At 37.0% G+C, this 10,871-nt stretch overlaps 1 protein-coding gene across 1 annotated transcript; it reads right to left on the bottom strand.

The window, feature by feature from the left end:
- Positions 1–3,916: 3,916 nt before the first annotated feature.
- Positions 3,917–5,920, bottom strand: exd1 (exonuclease 3'-5' domain containing 1). The gene has a single exon (XM_053478247.1). It carries the CDS (start codon positions 5,872–5,874, stop codon positions 4,453–4,455), a length of 1,422 nt encoding a protein of 473 aa, XP_053334222.1. The 5' UTR covers positions 5,875–5,920; the 3' UTR covers positions 3,917–4,452.
- Positions 5,921–10,871: the final 4,951 nt, after the last annotated feature.

Genomic DNA, 10,871 nt, shown 5'->3' with positions numbered 1-10,871 from the left:
TAGTGCTTCATTTGCCTGCAAAATGTTCTGAGTTTTGGGTTTACCTGGTGTATTAGAGTGTCGATATGGAAAGTTACTAAATTTGGCATTTAGATACTATAACGCAAGCTACAGCTAAGAAGCTAAGTTAACTAGCTTCTAACACAAGGCTAAATCAAAATCCCTCTCTAAACCCTGATCAAGAACACTACTTGTGTGGAACAAAGGCTTGTACACCCGAGTGCACTAGTTTTTCATTTGACACAATTTGGGATTCCCTTAACCCCAGCAGATCGGTTATATTCTAAAGTAAAATAAGTGTAAATATAAAGTAAATATCGTAAGCTTCTTAGGACTGCCCACCTCTTCCATGGTTTAGTCATCTCACAATTTTGGCTACACAGTATTACAGTAGCAGTGTAAATTTAAAACTACTACTAAAACTACCCTCTGTTAATTACACAAACTGCTGGTGGCTAACTATTGGTCACCAGCTTTGCTAGTCATGCTTAGTTGGGTAGTTATGCCAGACGCGGAAGGATATGTGTTGGAGGAGCAAAATAACTTGCTAAATAAACAAATCATAATCTGTTGATAATAAAGCTGCAGGCATCACAGCTTTGCTCATATTCAGTACAAAAGCACTCAATAATGTGTGGGGATTTGCTTACTGTAAGTATATTACACAGGCATTATAAGACGGCAAATTTTTTATGTTTTGATGTATAAAAAAAAGCCATGTTGTTTCGCAACTGATTTTACAATTTATCAGGGTTGCATTGTACTCAAGAGAATTCTGAGCAGGAGAAGCCACCTGAGATTCTACATGGCTCTGCATTGACTGGCTGTTAAACTCTCTTAAAATCTGATACATCACAGCCTGAATAAGTCCTGCTTTTGTGGGCTTTAAAGGAGGAATACACATTAGTACATTAGTGAATGGACAAACCGTTCATGTTTTAAATGTGTCCTTGAATGGCAGAAAATAGTTTTATCATAAAAGATTTTTTTTAATACACACGGGAAACAGAATGTTGCACACCCTGTCTGAGTTTAACTATGCAAATCTGTCTGAATATGTCTTGGTTAAGTGAATTTTCAAAGCATTTATTGATTGTAAGGTAAATAAAAAACTGAAGCACAACATTTGCACCACCAAGCCATTGGAAAACTAAACCATCTGTCCATAATTTAAGTATTTAAAATAAAAGCAATAAAACTTTTGATTAATTCTTGTGTTTTACTCTTAATAACCTTTAACAAAATAAGTCCTGGTGTGCAATATATGTCAAGCAGGATGAATCTGTGTTCAATTTAGTTTCAGCAGGAAAAGAAAAAAGGAGGAAAAAGTTAGGAAATGTACAAAGTTTTATATATAAATATAATTTTAAATATAAAGAAAGCATTTAACACAAAATCAGTTACAGTAGAACTGAAAACTAGTGAGCTGTCCCGAGGCAGAATGAAAACAATTTTCCAGTACTCTATACATTTCAATTACATTGCAATCCTAAATGTTTTTTATTTATACACTACAAAAAGAATGAAATATCCCGAACTAATCCTAATAAGGTCAATTTAACAAAATCTTTCTTAAGTTTCAAATTTAAATTCCATGCTGACAGAAAATGGCTTTTGTAAGCAAAAAAATAGCGCTCTTTTTCATAGTGAAGACGTAGGGTTAGGGTGTGATTATTGATGATGTGTGCTGATTAGGGCTGGACGATATGGCAAAAATTTATATCACAATATATTTCTTAATTTTGGTCAATACAATATAATTTCGAAACTGTCAAGGACACACACAATGGATGTCTATAATACCTCCAGGCTCCTCCTATTAAAATTATATATATATTTTTTTTTTTTATAAAAACAGTACAAAAAAAATAATGTTTACTTTTTATTTGTATTTAACCTTTACAAACAAGAAATGTGAAATAAACTATCAAATAAATAAAACTCTCAGACTCAGCTTATTAACAATAATATATTTCCATTTAAACTAGAACAGGCTGATTATTCATATAAATTTAAACAAAAAACAAACTGCTTCAGCCAGGATAAAGAAACAAAAATAATAAAATAAATAAAGAGTGAGCAACAATAAAAACACATTGCTCTGGCCGGAACATAGTTGAGTGTTGATGAGACCCTATGACAGGCTCTAGAGGTTTCTAGAAAGGGGCAAATACTTTTCCATGGCACTGCACATGTAGTCAGATTGTTCCACTGGGGTGAAACTGTGCCAGGTGGAGTTGTAGCACTTTCAAAATCATACTAACTGTACACTGATCTGAATAACTTTGAATAATTAACTTATTGTTGAAGGAGGGCAAAACATCCGCATGCGCAGTAACATAAACACACTGTTAGATTCTCCGCTATATTTGTAATGTTGCTCGTGGCAGCATAACAGCCCGTTAATTCATGTGATGATGAGAAGGACAAACTGCCCGATGCCCCCATTCTTTTATTTGCTGCATTGTCAGGTTATAGTACGAACTTTCGGGTGGATCTTTCACTTTCACACTAGACTACACTCCCGTAAACAGCTGTCGTAAATCAACCTCTCTCTCCCGCAACAACACGCTCTTTGTCGGCGGAGTCCGTGCGATCGACGCACTCATCCATATGAGTAGGAAAGAGATGCAATATTATGGTTTCCGTAATTTTTTATATATTTGCGTACTGACTGGGCCGGCCCACCAGGAAAACTCCTGGTAATCCAGATGGCCAGTCCTCCACTGTATATATATATTTAAATGTATGTCGAAATATCGGAAATGTGTTTAAAAATCATATCACTGTTATTGAAAAAAAAATCTATCGTGATATATATTGATATCGAATTATTGTCCAGCCCTAGTGCTGATATACTGTAAGTAGCAGGAAGAATTCAGAAGTGGATAGATAGGTATACATACTGCTCAGGTTCAGTCAACTGCTGCAAAACCAATAATAGGTAATGGCTCAAAACATTTGAAAGTATCCCAGGGTAAAAAATGGAATGGCTTTCACCTGATCTTGAACCAACTAAGCATGCTCTTTTATTGAAGACAAAACTTAAGGCAGAAAAAGCAAAAGTAGTAATTGAAGGCAGTTACGGCCTGGGAGAAACTCAGCATTTGGTGGTGTCCACGGGTTCCAGATGTCAGGCAGTCATTGACTGCTATGTTTTTGCATCCAAGTATTAAAAATAATCCTTATAATTGTGTTAGCTTGAGGAATTACTTTTAAGTATGTTCAAATAATGGACTCTGTCTGTAATTCCTAACCAGTTAATGCACTATTTTTATTAAACCCCTTGAATTAAACTTGAAAGTCTACACCGCATTCACATCTTAATGGCATAATTTAAAATCCATTGTGGTGGTTTACAATGTAAAAAAAAAAAATTGGGTCGCTGTCCAAATACATATGGTCCGGACTGTGTATAAACCTGTGGATTGCAGCTGCAGTAATGTTAAAGCAGCTAATACGATATATTAATGAGACTCTTGAACAATGCTATAATATGAGTAGGTCTATTTTATCTGATTGCAGTTCAGATTAAAAGCATTTGCTAAAAGAATAAACATAAATGGATTAATCACTCAGCTGAACAAAGAGCTGTGAAGATATTTGTGAAGGATGAATGCTTTTAATTCGGGTCTTTTTAATTAAAGTGCTGTGGTGCCTCCTCATTTAACTTTACACAAGTGTGTGTAAAATATATATATATATATATATATATATATATATATTACACACACACACTTGTGTAAAGGGTGGAAATGACGGTATGCTCTGACAGGGCCACGTTTCAGGGATCGCTTGATTATGGAGTGACTTTTTCAGCCACACACCATGTTAGTGAAAGGAAGAACATCAGTCAGTGTGAGGTTTAACAGTTGCAGACCGCTGGGCCTGTCCACGCTGACTGAACGGCACATGATTAAACACGACATTGAACATTTATTGTAATGAAGTACAGTAATGAAAACAGTGACATTACAGCATTCCTGCTGCATTATTAATGCATCCAAAGAGCTACAGGAACATTTAACACTAATTATTAATCAGCCACTCGTTAACTAAACAGATTCAACTCAGCATGTAAGGCTTTTTTAAATTATTCTGTAAGCAACACTGCCCTCTACTAATACAACATCAGTACTGCAGCTCCTTCAAAAATAATCTAACTTTAGCTTGAAAAGTAAAAATAAAAAATAATAAAAAGCCAGATAACCAGGCAGATTTACTAAATTAAACAAAACTAAATTATTTCTGCCCTTATGTTTAATTATAAGAACTAACTGGAACATGGGACCACCCGTCAATCATAATGAAAACATCATGTCTTTAACTTCTAACATCTAGTTATCTCATCAACTTTAGGCCAATGCCCTTATCTGAACTAAACATTGGCTGAAACGTTGAACAACCTTGCATAGATTCTTTCCTTGGGTAATCTGGACCTACAGTGATCGGTTAGAGCCCTCTCCCCATAACTGGCATAGAACAGGCAGCAGTTTGAGCTACGCCCCTCATAATAGAGAGGGGACCCATCTCTACAGTGCTATTCCGAAATGGTGCTACTGGGGAAGGAAGTATAAGTCCCCTTCCTAAACTTGGCATCATAGTAGTCTTTTTATCTTGTACAATTCCTCCTCCTAGGTTAGACTTGTCAGCTGGACAGGAAAACGTTTTTCTAGCATCGAGGCTGGAATCCAGTATCTCACTAGATCTTTCCTTAATCTCTGAGCTTGGTTCTGAAGTCTGCTTGACGCTGTAGCGGTCCAGAAATCCTTCCTTGGTTATGTTATAGTGCTCCAAGGCCCATTTCTGTCTCTCATGTTTGATAAGCTCAATCTTACGCAGCTCCTCGGGGAGCTCCAGGCTAGTCTTGCCGATGTCCTCTGTGCATACGGGATCTTCCTGGCCGGTCTTGAGATAAGAATCCACCAGACTGGTGTAGTCAGACATCAGAGCATCTAAAAGTGCAAGACGAAGTGGCAGCAGGTGGATCACAGACAGAGCCATGACTTTTATGAGCGAAGCAGGGCATGGACGGATGTACCAGACTTCTCTATCTTCCTTACATAGTTGTTCTTTGATGCGTAAAGACGACAGACGGGACAAAGGCATTTTTAAGTGCACGTTGACGATCTCTTGGAGCGTGCTCACCCGTGCGGGCAGGAAGCCCCCAGTCTCTGTGTTGAAGTGCATCACATCTGCGACCTGTGTGTCAAACACGTTCATCAGGTTCACACCGAACTGTGTCATCAGACACTTGGAGATCCTCCGGCAGTCATGCATGACCTTCAGGATGCTCCTGCTCTCCAGAATGTTGAATAAACCATTTTTAAAAGCTCGAGCTCCGAGCAACAAAATGTCGAAAAGGTAAACCTTGTTTTTGGTAGCTACCTGGAGCCAGCAGAGTCTCTCGTTTTGGAAAGCACCAACTCCGTCCAATCCCAACCCGATCACCTGCTGCTCCCGGATGTGCATCACTGCAGGACCAAACTTCTCATGGAACTCATCTACAACCAGGTAGTTCACAGACCTCTCTTCATCATCATCATCATCATCACCTTCATCACTTAGCAGCAGGTTCCTGTAGGGCTGGAACTCAGCCAGACTCAGCTTGCCCACCTTGTCATGATCCTTGTCGGCAGTTTGTTCTTCGTTAGGTGTGGAAGCAAACTCAATATTCAGGATTTCGTATCCGAAGAAGAGCTTAGCACCGCGCAGCTGGACGCCCCTCTGAACCTCAACCACGTCCTCCAAAACGACGGTTTTATTCAAATTAATGCGCTGCACAACGCCCTCAAATGTGCACAATTTTGTTGTGAGCCGGATACGTTTCCCTTTAAAGCTATCTAAAAACTGGTAGTCGTCAAAAGACATCATTTTAATGCAGGTAATATTGAAAAGAAGAATCTAATAACTCCAGGTGGTCGCGTGAGCTTCTCTCGTGCTTTGGGTAACCGCTTTTTGTGTGTCGTAAAAGGTGACGCAAATTCGTCTCGAGACCCTTTACGTTTTATTCTGAAGTTTGGAAGGACTTTTAGATTTGTGTTAACAGGTGGTACCATTACAAAGAAAGGAAAAGGTATATATAGAATACATAGTCATATTCAGCATGTTTTTCTTTTTTTAAATCAAATGTAATGTCATTTTTTAAATATTTTATTTCACATATTTTAAATACAGTATTAACATTTAGCATTAACATTAGCATATCATAATCCTGGAAGTGTTTTATTGACAATTATATTCAGTGAATATTTTGACCCTTCTTTTCCACGACCTCTCTAATTTGCCCTGGCATGCTGTCAATTCATTTCTGAGCCACATCCTGACTAATGGAAGGCCATTCTTGCATGATCAATGCCTGTATTTTGTTAGAATTTGTGGGGGTTTTTTTTTGTCCACCTCTTGAGAAATGACCACAAGTTCTCAATGGGATTAAGGTCTGGGGAGTTTCTGACCACAGACCCAAAATTTGGATGATTTGTTTCCCAAGCCACTTACAGTAGTTACCAGTCTTATGGTAAGTTCTCCATTATGCCGGAAAAGACATTGTTTGTCACCAGACTATTTTTGGATGGAAGAATTGCTCTCGGAGAATGTTTTTCAATCTTCGTTCCTGGCTATGTTCTTAAGCAAATTTGCAAGTGAGCCAACTCCTTTATTTGAGAAGTAAACCATCATATGAATGGTTTCAGATTTACTGCTTTTCTCTGATGAATCGCCTTTCCAGTTGATTGGGGAAAAAAGTTATATAGATTCATTACACACAGACTGATATATGTCAATATATTTGTGTTTATTTCTCTTTATTTTGATGATTTTGACATACAGCTAATGAAAACCCAAAATTCATATATAGGGATAAAAGTTTATATATATAAATACACATTTGTAAAAAAAATACAGTGAAAGATATCATATTTATGTATGGGCTTGGCTAACCACTTCTCATTTTCATGAACAGTTTAACCTTATATTTGATTAAATTATTTAGTTCAAATCATAAACTGTATGTTAACCATTACATACATTACATAGGTTACATTGTTGACGGTTGGTTAATATGCTTAATGACAATTAGCTATTATAGAGCAAATATAAAAAAATTTAACAACACATCCCACAGTGTGTTTAAAATTTATGTTACAGAAAAGAATGATAATCATTTGATGCTGGTCAGTTGGCATTGGGACAAATCATTTTTTAATCGTAGGACTACATTCTGTTAGTAACTTTTGAGAACATTAATAAATCTATATATTTCAATTATTATAATTCATATAATATTAATAATTAACAAAATAAATTATAATTGAGAAAAAAAATCTTATTTTTTATTTAGATTTAAAAAAAATAAAAAATATATTTTGAAATAAACTTAAAAATATTTTTTGTCAACTGTAATGATTTTAATTAATTATCTTGAAAACCTAAAAAGTGGACATTTAAAAAATGGTCAATTTGGCAAGGTTTACATAATGTTTTAGCTAACTTAAGTATAGGTTGCACATAAGGTTTGTGTGATATGATAACATGTTTTTCCCTAATAGGGAAGGAAAAATATGGAAATGTACAACAAATTAATGACAAATTATTAATGATTAATCAAGTGGTAGTAGTGGCCTTGAAAATACTGAAAATATCTAGAAGAACTTTCATGGAGACAGCTAAAGAAATTGTCCGGGAGCTGTCATTGAGGTGGCCAGCATGTTGGAGTTAGGGTGTGGGTGGTAGAGGCATGATTGAAAGAGTGTAAAAAGGAGTAATGGCTGGATTTCATTTTTTTTCAGGATCATAATGGCCTGCAGGTAGAAAATTTCTTTCACCCTGCTGGTTATGGATTGAATGCTGCAGTACCACCTGCCTAATGGCAGTCTGGTAAACAGTATGTGTGCTGACTGATTGCAGACTGTGGTGATTTTGTGAATTGTCCTCAGATATTGTGTATGGAAAAAGGCTATAAGGCTGTGAAAAGTTGTGAGTTTGTTGCCAATAATAAGTCCAGCTCCTCAAATGACTTTCTGGAGCGCCCTGCATTCACAGAGGGAGCAGCTGCCAAACCAGACAGTCAGTCAGAATGTTCTCTATGGTGCATTTAAATTAATTCAACAGGATGCTGGGCTAGAGACCATACTTCCTCTGCAGGCCTCTGCAGACAGTAGGGTTGCCAGCAGGTGTCACCACTGTCTTTGTGTGAAGGGACCAGCTCAGCTCCGTGAAATACTACTGATTCTTCCCTCTGCAGCCCCAACAGTATATAATATATATCATGCAGCCTCCTGTATCCCACATTCATCTCCTCAGTATTGCTCATGTTGAGGCAGAAGTGTTGTCATTGCACCACTGATAACATTCAGACCTCATTTCTGTACTGTATGGTCTCAACTCCATTCTTGCTGAATCCCAGGCTGGTTGTATTGTTTGCAAACTTTATAATCCTATTGGAGGTTTGTTTGGTGACACAGTCATGAGTGCAAAGTAAGTACAGGAGGGGGAAAATGTATGCCTCCTGTGTATAAAGACAGTGTGGAGGGGTTGTAACCAATTTTCACCACTGCAGTATGTTTATCAGAAGATGTGTAAACCAATTGCACAGATAAGTGTTCAGTCCCAAGTCCCTGACTTGTAAAATAAAAACTTCACAGTAGAACATGAAGAACATAAAAAATGTTTAAACTGAAAAATTTTAAACTTTTCACTAAATGAGCTCATTTTAAATTAGATGCCTGCTACAGGTCTCAAACGGGGGCAACAAAGGGTGGAAAAAGCAAGAAAATTTAGAAAAGATTTAGCTGGGAGAACATCTAGCATCAAGTCTGTAACATGATTAGCTAGAAAAGGGATGTCTTAGAAAGACAGTCTCTCAGATGTAACAAGCCTATTTAAAAATGTTCCTCAACATGTAATTGCAAAGACTTTGCAAATCTCATTACCTAAAGTGCAAAACATCATCAAAAGATTTAGAGAAACTGGAGAAATCTCTGGGAGTCAGGAACTAGGCCGAAGACCTTTATTGTATGCCCATAGCCTCAGACAACACTGCATCACTCTTTGAAATGAATGTGTCATGGACATTATTAAATGGGCCCAAGTATACTTCCAGATACCACTGTTGTAAACACAATCCTTTGTGCCATCTGCAGATGCCAACTAATGCTCTATTATGCAAAAAGGTAGCCATATGTGAACATGATTCAGAACTGCTGTTGTGTCCTGTAGGCCGAGGCTTATTAAAAATGAACTGTTACAAGTGGAAAAGTTTTCTATGGTCAGACAAGTCTAAATTTGACATTCTTGTTGAAAATCATGGACACTGTGTCCACCAGGCTAAAGTGTAAAGAAGAGGAAGCCCTCCAGCGTGTTATCAGCGTTCAGTTCAAAAGCCTGCATCTCTGACGATATGTCATGGTTTGCAAGGTGCTATGAATGCTGAAAGATATATAAATGCTTTAGACAACGTCCATTATAGGGAAGGCCTTGTGTATTTACAACAGGACAATGAAAACCACATACAGCAGCTATTACAACAGCATGGCTTTGTAGTAGAAGAATCCAGGTGCTGAATCGCCCTGTCTACAGTCCAGATCTTTCACCTATAGAGAACATGTGGCACATTATTAAATGAAAAATACGTCAAAGACACTCCTCACCAGTTTAAAACTTATATCAGGCAAGAATGGGACCAAATTCCAACACCAAAACTCCAGAAACTCATAACCTCAATGCCCGGGCATCTCAAACTGTTTTAAAAAGAAAAGGAGATGCCATACCATGGTAAACATGCCTCCGTGACAACTTTTTTAAGACCTGTAGCAGGCATTAAATTTGAAATTAGCTTTTTTTTTTCATTGTTAAAGTTTCCAGTTTAAACATTTATGTTCTATATATTCTATTGTAAATTAAAACTAGCTCATGTTCTAAAACTTTCATTTTATTGAAATGCATAAAATGTCTCAACTTTTCCGGAAATCGGGTTGTGTGTATATATACACATACAGTGCATCCAGAAAGTATTCACTGCGCTTTACTTTTCACATTTTGCTATGTTACAGCCTTATTTCAAAATGGATTAAAACCATTATGTTTCTCAAAAGTACACACAAAAAAATACCCCATAATAACAGTGTGAAACAAGTTTGTCCTACAGTTAACAATGCAAGTCAGAGCACAAACCAAGCCATGAAGTCCAAGGAATTGTCTGTAGACCTTGTCTGGAAGAAGTTTGGAACCACAAGGTCTTTTTCTAGAGCGAGAGGGAGGTGACCAAGAACCCGATGGTCACCCTGAAAGAGCTCCAGCGTTTTCTCTGTGGAGAGAGGATGTGTCATTGCAAAGACTATGAATATTTTTTGTATTTTTACGTTTTTATTATTATTATTAATTTGCAAAGATTTCAAACAAACTTCTTTCACATTGTCATATGGGGTATTGTTTGTAGAATTTTGAGAAAAATAATGAATTTAATCCATATTGGAATTAGGCTGCAAAATGTGAAGCACTGTGCATACACTGTGCATATACAGTGGTGTGAAAAACTATTTGCCCCCTTCCTGATTTCTTATTCTTTTGCATGTTTGTCACACTTAAATGTTTCTGATCATCAAACACATTTAACTATTAGTCAAAGATAACACAAGTAAACACAAAATGCAGTTTTTAAATGATGGTTTTTATTATTTAGGGAGAAAAAAAATCCAAACTTACATGGCCCTGTGTGAAAAAGTAATTGCCCCCTGAACCTAATAACTGGTTGGGCCACCCTTAGCAGCAATAACTGCAATCAAGTGTTTGCGATAACTTGCAACGAGTCTTTTACAGAGCTCTGGAGGAATTTTGGCCCACTCATCTTTGCAGAATTGTTGTAATTCAGCTTT

The sequence above is a fragment of the Clarias gariepinus genome, chromosome 19 (genome assembly GCF_024256425.1).
Source record: "Clarias gariepinus isolate MV-2021 ecotype Netherlands chromosome 19, CGAR_prim_01v2, whole genome shotgun sequence".
Lineage (NCBI taxonomy): Eukaryota > Metazoa > Chordata > Actinopteri > Siluriformes > Clariidae > Clarias > Clarias gariepinus.
The sequence above is the reverse complement of the archived record's forward strand: the minus strand, read 5'-3'. Positions and strand labels throughout refer to the sequence as shown.